The following is a 16,403-nucleotide window of genomic DNA, read 5'->3' on the forward strand; positions in this document are numbered from 1 at the left end:
ACGCCATACAAGATTGTTGTTATTCTAACGAAGGAATACCGCCCAGCAGCTTCAAAACGCAACTGAAGGAATTGCAAATGTTATTTAAAACCTTTTTACAGTAACGTGGCAGACTGGCGGTACTAACGGATTCTCTTGCTAATCATTGCTCGTTTTATTCCTTCTTGTCTTCCAGTTTTGTGAACGTTGACGGCGCTAAGACGTCAATTCGTCTTCATCACTTAAGAAAGTATACTACTTACCTGCTGTGGGTTTCGGCAAGTACCTCCGTTGGAGAAGGGCCTATGTCTGAAAAACACTCTTATACTACTGCGGAGGATGGTAAGACTTTTTTTCTACTTTTTAACTCCTTTTTTCATTTGCGGAGGGGTCGGGTTGGGTGCCACCCCAGAGGGTATGGTTTTTGCGCCGTTTTGGTCTGAAAGCGGGTATAGACTTTGCCCATTTTGATCTGGAATCGGGTATGGTTTTCGAGGAAACTAAGGGAGTGTATGAAAATAGTTATCGTTTCAATTCCAAATAAATAAGAAAGTGATGAGAAATATTCGTTGAAGTGGGTTTTAAGACATCTTTGTTGTTGGCTTTCTAATCTAAGTAATGACATTATTTCTTAGAGGCCAGGTCTGAAAACGGGTCTGAAAAATCACATTTCTTGATCTGAAAAAGGGTCAGGATTTGGAGAACCGGGCGGCACACCCCCACCAAGAATTCCCAGGTGTACCCCCCGGAGACAGTTAATCTGTTTCGTACGTGTTTTCAGTGTAAGTTATAAGGAGAGCAAAGCGCATTAGTTATTTTTCATCGCCCTTCTTATACTTGCGCTAATTGCACCTTCAAATGTCCAATGGCACGTTCAACATTATTCTAGAAATTTGTGTTGAAAAATCTTTCTTGACCGCTCTTGAGACTTGAGTACATGCCATGCCAACACGTATCCTCCGAATAACAAAAGTCCCTTGTCTTTGCTAATTTGATTAAGACGATGGATTACGCTTAGTAAAACTCGATGACGCTGTTAACCTTCAACCCTCTCAAAAGTCAGTCTTTGAGAGACAAAAACCAGTTTTAACTAAGTCTGTTGTTGAATTCCCTATGGTGTTCCACTCAAAAGCAACCACTTCAGTTTTAGCTTCACTTGGTGCTATTGCGTTTTTAAGTATTTTTAAAAAAAGAATTTTTTTTACATATTTACATATTTGTAGGTGGGCATTTTCTTGTAGACTTCCTTTTTAACATTTTAAGAACTGAAAGAGTTTAGCGTCATTGGTGTTCAGCATTTTATTTCTAAGTATGCAAGTTGAGCACTTTGCCCCAGTTGTTAATTCAGATTTTGTCTTTGGAGAATTTTGGTTGTCTCGTCACACTTTTCCCGTTGATGCCTCACAAGTCCTATTTCAACTTTATTTCTGGTAAACTTGCCAAGTCAATTCCAGTCAAAATAGGGGAAGTTAGATTTTGTTATTGGAAATTGACCTAAAGAGATAGTCTGAGCATTTCCCAAAATGCCGTTGATCCCCAGTCTTGTCGAGGTTTTTTACCTCAAAATTCTTGTCGTTCCTTTCAAGAACATTCTGAGACGAGCCTGCGGAAGGATGTTGAGAAATTTATCAAAAAACTACTACGGTTAAATTTGTTGTGGTCATGAAACCAAACTGTCTGTTTTATTTTTCTCATACTTTAGCCAGCTGGCCCCAGTGGCACAAAAGGCGGATGATGCTATCCATTGGATAAATCTCTATCCTTTGGACACACAATTGTTTCCCTGATACTTAACTGCTAGTCCGGCAGGACTGCTAGAAAGTGCAGTGGTTTATCCCTGCCTCGTACCCAGATGTCTCTCTTTTTCTCGATGAAAATTTGCGCGCAAAGAAAGACGGGAAGGAGTACACCGGAGAGACGTGCTTCACCTCTCTTCTTTCTTCGTCCCATGGTCCCTTGCGCTTTGTCACCAGTACTTGCGTTTCGCGGTCACCCCTGAGTGAAAATTAAGCGCCTGAGGTGAACGCAATCCTGAAGCATAGCCGTAATCTGATCATTTGTAATCTGTTTCTATCCAGTCCCCAGCGGTGCGCCGCGTCAGCCAAGTGCCACAGTCGTAAATTCTTCTGCAATTGTGGTCCGCTGGTGTCCCCCATTGCAGAAGGATCAGGCTGGCCGTCTCGAAGGTTACGTGGTATATTATCTGAAGGTCGACGACCTTGGTAACCAGCTTTACCCGCGTCCTGATTTACAAATCGATCACACGGCGAGGGGTGACTTGGTATGATTATTAATGTTATTATACATTGTGCGTACTATCCGTCTTCTCATTTATTAAGAGCTAAACAGCGAAAGAGTGGGTTTTTTCTTCAAAAATGTTTTTCAAGCCGGGCGTCCCGCATGACTGAATTTTCGCGTGAAGCGCGCGACCTTTACAAACCCTATAAATTCCTGAGGCGTGAAAATACCGCGTCTGTCCCCAGTTTCACTGACTTTTTTTCACCCTCGCTCCAGAAGGTTTGTTTGACCACTCCTGCTTCGTTGACCAACGAAAAAAAAACGTGCTGTTTTGCAGTCTAGTTAAGGGGCTACTGTTAAGTTTGGAAATCAGCGCTTCTTTCAAATAAGGTAGTTATCTGCTATCTGCTAGTTAGTATTCCTTTCTAGGTTTTGCGCTCACTACATGATTTCTAATAATATTGACAAGCTGTAACTGCTTCCGTGGGACGGTATTCCGGATATCCAAAAATCTTATCCCATAATTGTTCATAATCAGTTCTATTAGATTCGCATATTTTGTTCAGTGCGCTGTTGTGTTTTCCACGTGATCTGATTCCAGACTCTTCACTTTGTCAACAGCCTGTGTCATTCGAAATGTCCATGCTTTGACTGGACGTCCGTGTCGTGGCTTTCTTATTGATTTTTTTATTTAACTTTTTTTTATTACGCTTCTTTCATTAACGATTTTCTTGTATCCACTGTACAGGCGATAGTACTGACTGGTCTCCAACCAGATCAAACTTACCAGATCCGAGTAGCAGCGTTGACAAGGAAAGGAGACGGACCACAAAGTAATCCCGTACTTGCCAAAACAAAGCCTAAACTTCCAAACCCGCCACACGTGTATAATATGCCCTCCTCTTCCCCCTCGGAGGTGATCATACGCTGGAAGACTGTGGCTAGAGATATTTTGTCGTTTAAGCTGCGATACGCCAAGTCATTACAGCGAATGCGCGCTGGAGATCAAGCCAATTTGAAGATGAAAGAAATGACTTTTCTTCCTCGCACAAGTAACCACATATTCAAGGGATTAGGTGAGTTTTACATGTTTAGTGTTAGAGTCTTAAGTTACTCACCGTTTTCCAAAAGATATTTTCATTTGAGTATCTTTTAACAGGGCTATGTCATGCTCATGAGATTTGACTCGAAGTTTTTTCGCGTATTCTCAAAATATAGACTCCCCGGAATTCTTCATTTTACCATTTTTCATTGAAAAAGTTAGCATTGTTATCTTTAGTGAAGGAGGTTACGCACTCTCCCGATCGCTTCCCTCATTGGGGGTTTAAAGGATTTAAGGGCTGTGTCACGGTTGCGCGTCCTTATTCGCAATGGAACTAAATTTAGCAAAGTAGTTTTAAGGGTAGTTTCCACTGTCACGCAATTTATACGTCCTTCCGCGTGTAGAATTTACGTGCGTAAATAAAATAGAGGCGATGCGCGAGAGGCTGCGTGTTAACATAAAGGTTGAGCGGGGTTCAACTTTCTTTCTTTTCCTCTTTGTGTCTGTGTGAAAGACAACTGCTTCTGTCTGAAGGCGTAAAAACTATTTTCCAGATCCTGGCGTTTGGTACCTGTTCAAAGTATCCACGGAAACTAAAGTCGGCTGGTCTCCAGAAAGATCTCTATGGGTCCAAATCCCGCCAGGACCCCCCTCCGGACCTCCTCTTGAAGTACGAGCTTCTGCCCACTCATCGACAAGAGTTCGGGTCACGTGGAAGGAACCTGACGAGTGGAAGAGAAACGGACCACTTGCTGGTTACTCCGTCGTTTACAATCCTCTCTATCGTAGAGTGAAAGCCTTGGTGAAAAATGTCACAAACCCAAATCATACACGTACGATGTTAACGAACTTAAAGATGTTTACAGATTATGAGATTCGCGTCCGAGCCCTTGGAGTCAAGGGCCCTGGTCCTTTGAGCCCGTCTGTTGTAATCAAGACCAAAGAAGGGTGTAAGTATGAGATCAACGGAGGTGTCTGGGTGAATTGACCACCTACCCCTCCCTTAAGTCAACATTAGCACTCAGTTCTCACTCAGGGCAAAATTGTGACTTGAGGGAGGGGTAGGTGGTCAGTTACCCAATTATCTTGTATGCTTAATGAGCCAAAACTTGACTTAATAAGTGATTTTATCGCCATCCATAGAGCAGAAAATCGGAAAGACAGGCCTGCGCAAAGGCGTCTACCTCTCGAGCAAGAATACTCACCGCTAGGTTTTTCTCCCCCGCAGTAATTTTTCTGAGAGGTTTAAACTCCTTGAGGCCTTGAATTCGAAAGTGGATTTCCACCATTGTCGACCCATAAGTTGGGGTTCAAGTCCTGTAGGGTCTTTAAAATGATTCGTTTCTTTTCCATTTCTAATACAAACGTTTTTTTATGATGATAAATTGCCGGTGATTTTATCAGCGCCACTGTTTCTGTTAAGTATTTGTTTTAAGTAGACGTAAAAGGGCGTAATTGTAACAAAAGGCGGTTAATGTAAGCTCCCGACCGTCACGCGAAATGTCACACATCTCATTTCGGTGTCATGCAGAAAAGGTTGCGTGACGTCGGACTGACGACTGTGAAGCTGGCTCCCTTCTTTCTAAAAAATGCAAGCCGTAACGCTGCCTATCTTCCTTTCAGTGCCCGGTCCGCCGCGTGACCTTGAGGCTGAAGCCCGCAGCACCGACTCTTTGACTGTCTCATGGAATTCGCCCCAGTTTCCCAATGGTAGGGTACTGGGTTACTACGTTGTGTACTCCGACGATCAAAGCCTTCCAGTTTCACAGTGGAGTGGCACAGAACCTTCTGGCTATAATGCCAAAATAAAGGCCCTTGAACGCGACAAGACTTACTGGATTCGCGTGGCCGCTCGAACTTCCAAGGGCCAAGGCGATTATTCACTACCAGTCTCTGCAAAGACCCTTAAATATGACTGTAAGTAAAGAACCCGAGAGGGGGTACTCCGGGGAAATCTTGGAGGGCGTGTGCCGCCCCGTGTTTTAAATCCTGGCCCTATTTCAGACCAAAACATATCATTTTCCAAACCCGTTTTCAGTCCTGACCTCTGAGAAATTATGTCATCATTACTTAGTTTACAACGCCAACAAAAAACATTCTTTAAGTCCATCTCGAATTTGTATATTACTCTTTCTTTCTTTCTTATTCATTTGGAATTGAAACAACAAATACGTTTATACACTCCTGTGGTTCCCTCGAAAACCACACCAGATTGCAGACGAAAATGAGCAAAGTTGGTACCCGTTTTCAGACTGAAACGGCACAAAAACCATACATACCCTTTGGGGTGGCACATACCCTATATAGCTTACATAAGGGAGTACCCCCTGGGGTAAAGAGCCCTTCCTCATCAAAATTGCACTTTATTTGAGAGTTCTGTGGCGTTTATCTTACATTTTGAGACTCACGCAACTTTTTTTCTCCATTGGTGTCCATTCTAAACAGGCATGAGCTTGTTGAGACAGTGCAAGAGCCATAGATTTTTAATTTCCTAGCCGGGACGATTCAAATGAACACTTTCCCTGTATTACATGCATTTATCGTGAATGTAAAGCCAAGTGCTATATCTGCTTGCATGTCGTTTAATTTCTTGAAACAATCTCAATCTTCTTCTGCCAATGGAAAAAATGTGTTATTTCTGTGAATAAGTGACCTCTCTCTGACTTCTTTGAAAGAGTGAGGGTGGCGGGTGGCGGGTTAAAAACATATATGAAATAAAAATAATATTATAACTCGTTATAGTGTAATTGATATTACTATAACTGTATGTTGTAATTTTAAAACAATTTCAACGTTTACTCCAAATAAAAGTATTGTCTTGTTTTGTCTTATCTACTTACGCGGACTATTTTTATTTTCTCAAATATGAAAAAAAAAAACGAGAAATCATGCCTGTGAAAACAGTCACCTCTCTTAGCTCCGCACCGCAAGTGACGTTTCGCCAGGTTACACGCAGTGTGTCAAACGAAAATGAGCTATGTCAAGCAAGACACATGGCACGTGTCGAAGATAATTTTTTGGTACATGCATCTCTACCATGCCTTGTTAAGTAAGCAGACGTGTGGTTAGAAAGACGTCCGACTTCTTAGCTAGGTTATAAGCTTCTGCAATAACGTGCGTGAAAGATAAATCACTGCGAGAAAGAGACTACATTTACTGTATATAAAACGACGTGGCAGGTCTATTATGATTATGGGGAGAGAGGGAGGGGTACGGAGTACGGTCTTAGTGGCAGGGGGTGACGCGTAAAGAAGGGTTTTTATGAGGGATAGGGTTGAGAAGTAGGAGTAATCATTAAAAAATAGAAAAAAAAACGCTATAATGTTTCCATTATTTTTTTCGAATCTTTACTGATAATTTTTTTTGCTAAGTGACTATTGTTAAAGCAGCCATTAAGGTTTCTGAATGGACACGGGATGAGGTGTCTGGTATGAAATGAAATGCTGACGGTATCTGTGTGATGTCTGGGTATGAAGAATTGCTACGTGACGATAAATTTTCTGTTGCACAATAACTGCATTACAAAATGAACAAAGTGCTTATTGGAACTCAGTGTGACTTGGTTTCGCCACTGTCGACATCTCTTTATACCAGGTATGTTTTCAGTGTATTCTAGTTAACTAGGGTAAATAATTTGTTTTGTTTGGTAAAGTTTTTACTTTTTCGGTTTACATTTCACATCATTTAAAGCACTTTCGCTTTTTCCATTTTAGGGGGTGCTTAACATCCCCCCCCATACACACCCACACACCCCTTGGAATTTCCTTTATTTTTAAACTTTTTTTGGGTACCCTCTGGAAGGACAATTTCTGTAAAAAAAAGTTGTTGCACTATATTCTTATGCGGAAGATAAAAAGAAAACTACCGCATAAGCCGTCAAAAAAAAAAAAAACATTTAGCCGACCGTAGGTCAAAGATGATCACTGCAAACAATAACAATAATTTCGAAGACCGGTAACAGTAAAATATCTGAAAGCTTGTTCAACAGAAAAGCTGTTATTTCAGTTTTAGTAACTCATAAGATACGGAGACTACGGACTACGAACTACGGCTGGAGGAGCGTTGTCCTTCGTTTGTAGCACTGGGTTGAGTCGTGCAAATATGGAACGTTAAGATTGCACTACTATTTTAATCGGCGCTTACTTAATTAGGTTAACGTTGGCAAAGAACGTTGTTTCCGAACATATAAGTACATTATTTATGTGGCTTTGGACGGTTAAATTTGTAGCGAAATTTATTTCACAAATTACACTCAATCACTAACGAAGTATTTTCGGCCAATCGACAGGACAAAAAAGAGTTATAAACAACTGACTCAGCTTGCTTGCACTGGAAACTGTTCAAGTTGGACCCTCCAATGTATAGTTCAGTTAGGGCCGTAGGAGTAGGGGAGGCGGGTAGGCCCATGCCCCCCCCTCCCCCTTACTTTTTGGGCAACAATTAAAAAAAGAAGAAAACACCACTTTACCGTCGAAAATACTGAGTGAATAACACAACGCGATTCTCCCTTCGATTTTACAAAATATATTGTTAGGGTTAATTTTGTAATCTTTCAAGTCAGTTTAAATCCCTGTCTCGCCCTTAGCCAGCGTACGCAGCCGTCTCCCCTTGCTCCTCATCACAAGGGATGTTTCGCAGGGAAGACGAGGAGAGACGGCTGTCATACAGGCTACTGATCTCGTCCTTTGCTTGTAATTTCCTTGATGGCGTCACTGTTTTACCTTTCTTTCCGTTAATATTCTACCTTAACGACAACATCAGAGATGGGTAAAATATATTTTAACCATTTGCACTTTGTTTCGAATTTTTTAAAATGTCCTGTGAATAACGCAGAAAATAGCATTTCCCAGCCCCTAAATTTAAAAATTTTCTGGGGGAGCATACCCCCAGACCCCCTACTTTGAAGTGCCTTCGGCCTTCTAACTTTTTCCCTTTGCGCACACCTTCAAAATCTCACGCTACATCCCTAAAATCTATTCATGATACGAACCTCGAAAACTTGCTTGTCAAAACGGTTTCAGGAGGCGATTTCTCAAGTTAGCCATTATCAACCTGAAACTTTCATGGTCCAGATATGAACAGGGAACGTCTTGAAAAGCAGCTTACTATTTTGAAAATGCATGTTCGAGAAAGTGCCATAGCCTCTGTCATCCATTAGAATTTCTCAATGCAAATGGACCTGCTTCATTCAGTGAGACTGCAACAGTTTTAATGAAACTGATATTAGTTCCTCGCGAAGCGCCTAGCCGCGAGGTTTATAATCTTGTTGCGCGCGAAGCGTGCGTTTATCACCCGAGCATCGCAAGGCCAGCGTCATTTTCTCTTGGCTTTAAATCTATCGAGTTTGGTTGGTGTCCGCCTTGACGTCACCCAGAGTAGTGACGTCAAAGTGCATTATGGGTTTCCAGGCAACCGATTGCAATCGATGACAAAGCTCCGGTTATTCATGAAGAGGGGTTTTTCATATGAGGAACAATGTTTACGGCCAGTGAATCACCACCCAATATCTCAGGCAAATAAAAGAGAACAGCAAACTCAACAACAGTGGATTCAACAAGTGGCTGGAAATCCTCGCTGGGAAAGAATTACAGACAAAACTCCGCAAGACCGAGAACGTCGACTTTAAATTCAGGGCGAACAGCGGCACAGCGAAGGCAAATGCTGTCAACTAAACACAGAGGATGTAAAGAGCCAGCAACAAAATACTACAATCACACTGCAAACAAAGCCGACGAAGAGAGGGAACACCGACTGCCGATGTTTCAGCAAAATGCGTTCTAGTGTCCCCACTAAGGTATCATCATCATCATCATCATTATTATGCGGTCAATAGAATTCGCAATGAAACCGACGATGAATCATCGAGAGGCAAGTTTACATTCAAAATTATCCGTTCTTCGATGCAACGATAGGCCTAGGCAGCAAGAATTACACCATCTGTAACATCGACATGAGGAGTATCTTTCCAACGGACTGAGGACAGCCAATCCGCCTTTTCACCGTTTTACAGTAAGCTTTATTTTATTTTATTTTATTTAAAGCTTTATTTTACAATGAACAGTTTAGAACACCGATAATGTGTGATATGTAGGGAAGCGTTACATTAATTTGTAAACAAAATGCCAACTGAACAAAATTATTTTCATTCAATTTCCTTCACAAGTAAAATATATATAAATATGTATATAGCAGCCTTATACATAAACACAGCTGCGTCTTTCAAGTCAAATATAACAAACATTTATTATTGCTGGCCTCCTATATTTTCGTTCCTATTATTCCAAAAGACCATCTGTATTTCGGATATTCTCAGAATATTAGTGTGCGACATGGCTGCCATGCCAGGCTGTTAGGGAAAATTTAAGAAGTCAGTCATAAAATTTCACTCTTTCAAAGAAGTCAGAGGGAGGTCACATATTCATATCTGAAATAAAACATTTGTTCCATTGGCAGAAGAAGATTGAGATTGTTTCAAGAAATTAAACGACATGCCAGCAGATATAGCCGGGGTTTCCCATTTAAGATCAATCCATCCTGCACTTAGCTTTACATTCACGATAAATGCATGTAATACAGGGAAAGTGTTCATTTGACTCGTCTCAGTCTAGGAAATTAAAACTCTATGGCTCTGGCACTGTCTCAACAAGCTCATGCCTGTTTAGAATGGACACCAATGGGGAAACTGATCACCTTCAACATGACTTGTTTGTGGACATTTCATACAAATTCACTCTTGAATAGGTATTTGCTTCTTATGCATGTACACGAATAACTCTGAAAACTTGCCTAGGTGATAAGAAATTGGTACTTTTTACATGGATTCAGTGCTTTACGATGAATGCCCGCATATTCAATGATCATAAGTCATGATCACTTCAATAATTCTCATGAACTGCATCCTTAATGACATTGCTACTTGTAATTTTCTATTTCAGTGATTATGTTTGCACTTTACTGTTACAAACAATAGTTGTCAAGTGTGATTATGTACCAAAAAAGTGCAAACACTTTTATAGGTGTAGTTCACCTAACAACAAATTTTTTTCTCCAATTACCAGCATTTGGTTGTTGTTTTCACTGCAGCATTATCTCCTACCACTGCCATCCACTCACTACTACTATTACATTTAAGGGTGAGCTTTTATTAAGCAAATGCAACTGCATATTAGTCATCAGTTATCCACTATCACCCCCATTTCCTTTTGACCATAATTACACATGTAGGAGGACCAACTGGGGTGAACACGGGATGGGACCTATGCAGCATTGGCTAACAACAGCAACCCCATTTAAATCTCAGAAGATCCTTTTAAAGCCAGAGCACTGGGTTCAAACTTTAAAAAAAGTACATCTCAGCTTCCAATATTAGACCCGCCCTCCCTATTTACATGATTTACTCCATTTCTCTCCCGTCCTCCCACCCCTTATGGGCTTCCCCCACCCCCGAGCTTCGCGAGGTTCTGCGATACACGTATTTCTAGTTATGCCTGCCACAAGTGCTTTGAGTGAAAGGCCTTTCAGTGCCTAAAAAAGAATCAAGAATTACCTTAGCTCTACCATGACGCAAAAAACGGATGAACAACCTTTTGTGCGCTGATATCGGTATACAAGGAAGACGCAGACAAACTGATGTTGCTGATTGATGTTGCCATCGACTTTTACTGAAAACTCTCACAGGTTGTCAAAATTTGGACACTTTTCAGAAGTCCACCTACGTTGAACGTTTAGCTAACTAATTACTACTGATGGAAACCACTATATTTTCAACTACGGTGGTCATACTGGTTTAAATAAATTCCATAGCCTCCACTGTCACAGTAATCCAGTAATTTTGAGTGGACACTCGGCGCCCGGACACCGGTCCCTTTTTTTCTATCGTCTGGTACAGCCTGGCTATAACATCTGTACTATATATACTCGGCTAATTGTTGTCATTTCAGTCTAGATTCAAATGTTACGTAGCAGTTTACATTTTTTTTACTACAATACAGGTTAATCATTGCTTGAAGATAGCCTGAAAGTGGAAATAAACTATATCTAAAAGTGCTTAATAAATGGCCCAGTCTGCATTAGACCGAAACCAACCATCCGCTTTATATGGACACCCCATTAATAAGGACACTTTCTATGTCCCCCTCAGCGTCCTTATTAACGGGGTTTGACTGTTTAGACTGTCAAGATTTGGCTGGGGGGGGGGGGGGGGGGAGAAAGGGGTCTCGTCCCACAACAGTCGTACCCTGTCACTTTCAGCTTCGTTTCTACGGGCCTGGTTCAAGTGGTGAGGATACTGTGAGAGATACAGTGTACAGTTTTTCAGCAAGACCCTTAAATTGCTTCTTCAAAAAGCATATTGGAAAGGATCATTTAAATCGTTCTGTAAATATGCAAAACAAAGAAGATGATCCACTCCGCAACTAAATGGAAAGAGAAGTAGCATGACCATAAAACATGATAAAAATGTGAGATAAAATCATCATTTAAAACAGAAAACATCTGCTTGTTGGTAATATAAGTTGCTTTAAAATAATGCATTATTGGGTTTTGAACCTGGGAGGCAATCGATGATATCGTTAAAATAATTTTTTAAAAAAGCGCTGACAATTGATTTTCTGATATCGATTTTTATCGATTGCGCTAGTCAAGTGTAATATGCAAAAGTTGTCTCTTTATTTAATGATCCGGGAAGCGAGAATCGCCTCTTTATGAATGAATTAGGTAAATATAAAGACGTTTAGAAAAATCAGAGAGAGGTTTGGGAATCAAGTAGGCTTTCCACAAAACTAAATTTGGTATTGATCAGGCCTAGTAAAGATCCGGCTGATCATCACTGGTTTGTCGTTGTGGTTGTGCCTTCACAAGTGTTTCTTATACCACAAAACGTAATCATGAATTTATTTATTTAGACTAAGTACGTTTTACCTAGATTTTTGTCCTGGCATCTGTAGGTCATCTGGTTGTTGTTGAACTTTAGTCTTTAATTCACCGAAATTCATTGCATAGAGTAACAACAGAGTGGAAATTTGAGGTATACTTGAAAGGATAGAATACAAGATTCCACGATATATTATATTAAAGAATGATAATGGTTAAACGAAGAAAATGGCCAGTACTGGACCAATAATTTAATAAGGTTTTCGTTTTTGTTTTTGTTTTTTGTTTTTTTACAAAGGAAGGTAAACCTGCTAAAGATCGGACAAAGCGGGAGCAGCAGTTGAACGAAATTTCGTTATCAGAAAAAAGCATTAATGATGAAGTCCAACAGGACCTGGCGTCGACTCTTCAAGGCCATCCTGTATGAAGGAAATACTTAAATATTTCATTGAATTTATTTTTCTTAAATTTATATATCGTTATCAAAAGAAAGCAATGATGATGTGCGACAGGATCTGGCGTCGACTTTTCAAGGCCATCTTGTAGAAAAGAAATACTAACAGTGCTGTCACTGTCGGACGACAGTGCTGCCATGAAGGCTGGAAAAGTGACTCTGTTGGGGGGGGGGGGGGGGATTTTGCTATCTGAATGGTCATTGTATCAATGTCAATGTTAATGAGTTCGTCAAGAGATGAATTCACCCTTAAGTAGCACAACTCCGTGACACATGTTTCTGTTGGTTTCCGGCCGCCATGTTAGTGACCATCCGGATGGGCACCAACATCGCGTCTCCATATAAAGCTCTATAAATGTAGGTAAAAAAATTCTTGAAAATTTCTCGCGCATGAAAAATTGCACAGACCTGAATCTTGGCGAGGGCTTTTGTATATTTACCTTCTTTCATTTCCCAGATTCTAGACTTTATCTATTAAAAGGTTTTGATTTTTTATTTTTAATAGCGTTACAGTGAAAACCAGCAATAACGTTACATTTTTTCTACATGTAAATGTCATCGCCATTTTCTTTTATCATTTAGCAAAGTTTGGCTGATGAGTATCAATTTACTTTTCATTTGGATTTTTCAGCCATACCTAACTACTTAGTGTTCGGCGTACCCCCGTTATTACGTTTTGAGATAATTTTAATCGTTGTTTCGTTGGTTATTTGTTATTAGAATCATCTCGCAGAAAACAACCTTGTTCACAGAGACCTTGCTGCCCGTAATGTCCTTGTTGGCCATGACAACCAGATCAAAGTGTCAGACTTTGGGTTGATGAGACCAATCTATGAAGATGTGAGCAGCTCAACGAAGTCCAAAAAACTTCCTGTAAAGTGGATGGCCCCAGAATCACTTTATCAAAAAGTTTACACGACCAAAAGTGATGTGTGAGTGATGAGTTTTCCCGCTCCTTTGACAAATGAACTATTGAAACGTTTCTACTGAGTCACTTCTCAAAATTGTAGTTGCCGTAAAAATTACAGAAGTATATAACTCTGAAGCGCCAAAATTCTCCTTATTTGTTTATAACCATGCTAGAGTTGGTTTTTAGCCGTCCAATCAGAAGAACGGAAAATTGTTTGCCCAAATATGGAATCATAGAATTGAAGGCATCCCTGTCTAAATATGGCTAAAAACGGATTCTTCCTGTCCTTAACAATTCTGCAATTAATAATAATAATAATAATAATAATCATAATCATAATAAAAATAATAATAACAAGAAGAATGAATGAATGAATGAATTTGTATAGCTCAAATTCCATTCAATGTTCAAGTGCGCTTCACAATAAAACCACACAGTAGGAAACTGGATACAATAACTAATACTACTATAATAACGACTCAGCTGGAGGAGGGAGTATAGTGCGCTTATACAACTGGTACAGGCAATTGAGTAAGGAAGGACAAAAGTTTGGTTATCTTGTGAATGGGACAAAGAGCTGGCTTATTGTGAAGTCTAGGGAACTAGCGGAGGAAGCAAGGAGGGTGTTTGGAGAGGAAGTCAACATAACGACTGAAGGTCAGCGCCATCTGGGAGCAGTTATTGCGTCGCAAGAATACAAAGATCAGTATTGTGAGGAGAAGGTTCGTGCATGGAAAGAGGAAATCGAACGTCTCTCTGAAATAGCGAAGAGCCAGCCCCATGCGGCGTATATTGCTTTCACAAAAGGCTACAAGTCGAAGTTCACCTACTTCATGCGCACGATTGAATCGTTTGAAGATTATGTCGATCCAATCCAGGAAGTGATTGAAGATTTACTACTCCCTACTTTGTTCGGTCAATCAGAGCCTCTCCCTAACGAGGTGCGCAGACTTGCTACCTTAGCAACGGGTCAAGGGGGTCTAGGCATTCCTGATCAGAAATCAGAGGCACCGCAGCAGTTTGCTGCCTCGAGACTAATAACCACCGCCCACGTAGATTCTATTACATCACAGAGTTCCATCATGGTGCCAGGAGAAAGATCTACGGAGGAGCTAAAGAGGCATCAACAATCACTTAAGAGAACAAGTGCCAAAGAGAAAATGGATAGCATTGATTCAAGCCTCTCCCCAGGCCTGCTGCGTCTGGTTAATCAATCGAGGGACAAGGGCGCAAGTTCTTGGCTGAATGCGATGCCTCTCGCAGACAAAGGTTTAGCCCTCAACAAGCAAGAGTTCAGAGACTCGCTACGCTTGCGTTATGACTTACCCTTAGTCGATTTACCAAGTCATTGCATATGTGGGGATAAATTCACCGTTAGTCACGCCCTCTCTTGTAAAAAGGGGGGGTTTGTAGCGCAGAGACATGATGGTGTACGGAACTTGTTAACGACATTCATAGACAAGATCTGCAATACTGTCGAAATCGAACCACGCCTTCATCCCCTGGACAACGAGCGATTTCATTTGAGGAGCGCTGTTACAAGTTCTGAGGCAAGGTTGGACATCAAAGCGGGAGGTTTCTGGGCAAGAGGAGTTACGGCATTTTTTGATGTTAGAGTTACGCACGTCAACTCCAAGTGTTACCAGAGCAAGCCAACATCGGAAGTGTTCAAAGAGCAAGAAGAAGAGAAGAAGCGCAAGTACCAGCAGCGGGTGTTAGATGTAGAAATGGGTTCGTTTACGCCTTTAGTGTTTGGAACCAATGGCGGAATGGGAAACGAGTGTCAGCGGTTCTTAAAGCATCTCGCAGACAAGATAGCTCAGAAAGACACCCAGCCTTATCATGTTGTAATCACTTGGCTCAGGACACAGATCTCGTTTGAACTCTTAAGATCGGTACATGCATGCGTCAGAGGTTCGCGAACGCCGTTTCGTAGCAAGCTAGAGCAATCATTAGACTGTAAAATAAATGTCGCTAGTGCGGATATCTGAAATACGTGTCTATATGCTTTTATACTTAGGGCTTTTTTGACACTGGTTTAGCCGTCATTAGTATAATTCGATTGCAGGATCTTAATATCTCTGCATAATGGAATTCTTAATTTTATAGAATTTTGAACTTTTATTATTAGTTATATCTATTTCCTCTTCTTTTATGTAAGGTTAAGTTACTTCTATTTTTTAGAATTTGTAAATGAATAGTTTTTTTCTATCTTCACTTATAATATATAGGATTGTTTTTGTTCTCTAATGAAGGACGAGGGGTTTCTTTTGTAACGGATGGAATTGTAGATAGTGTTTCTGATGAATTAATTAGATTTTTTGTAACAGCAGGTTGATTGTAAATAGGATTTTAATTGAGGTTTTGTAATAAAGATTCTTTTCCCTCAAAAAAAATTTCTTTTTTATACTACTATAATAATAATAATAATAATAATAATAATAATAATAATAATAATAATAATAATAGTAATAATAATAAATAAACTAATGCTACCACTAACACTAATACTAATACTAATACTGCCTAACAATACTAATGCTAATATGATATTGCGCAGCAGGTTATGATAAAAATGCTAAACAAAAAAGGTGCGTCTTTAGCGTTGATTTAAAAATGTCCAACGACTTGGAGTCTCTGACTTCAAATGGCAATGCATTCCAGAGTTTTGGTGCAGCTCAAGTAAACGACCTGTCATCAAGTGTCGCTTTAGATATAAATGAGGGTTGCTTAGGCAAGAGGGTGTCGCTAGAACGTCTCAGGTTATAGCATGACTGAGGCATCAGAGATATCAGTAACTCCAAGTAAGTGAGAGCTGTGCCATGCAAGATCTTGAAAGTTAACAGAAGAATCTTGAATACAATTCTAGAGTGAATCGGTAACCAATGCAACTGTGACAATGTGACAAT

The 16,403-nt window shown here is 40.4% G+C and overlaps 1 protein-coding gene across 1 annotated transcript in view; it reads left to right on the plus strand.

The window, feature by feature from the left end:
* Window positions 1-5,199, plus strand: part of LOC140921813 (tyrosine-protein phosphatase Lar-like) — a 25,576-nt gene extending 20,377 nt beyond the window's left edge. Inside the window, exons 7-11 of the mRNA XM_073371815.1 lie at window positions 176-321; window positions 2,058-2,260; window positions 2,966-3,293; window positions 3,814-4,209; window positions 4,883-5,199. Of these exons, the coding sequence (XP_073227916.1) occupies window positions 176-321; window positions 2,058-2,260; window positions 2,966-3,293; window positions 3,814-4,209; window positions 4,883-5,184 (1,375 nt within the window). The 3' untranslated portion in view covers window positions 5,185-5,199. The remainder of the gene's footprint in view (window positions 1-175; window positions 322-2,057; window positions 2,261-2,965; window positions 3,294-3,813; window positions 4,210-4,882) is intronic.
* Window positions 5,200-16,403: the final 11,204 nt, after the last annotated feature.

This window comes from Porites lutea, chromosome 12 (assembly GCF_958299795.1).
Source record: "Porites lutea chromosome 12, jaPorLute2.1, whole genome shotgun sequence".
NCBI classification, from domain to species: Eukaryota; Metazoa; Cnidaria; class Anthozoa; order Scleractinia; family Poritidae; genus Porites; species Porites lutea.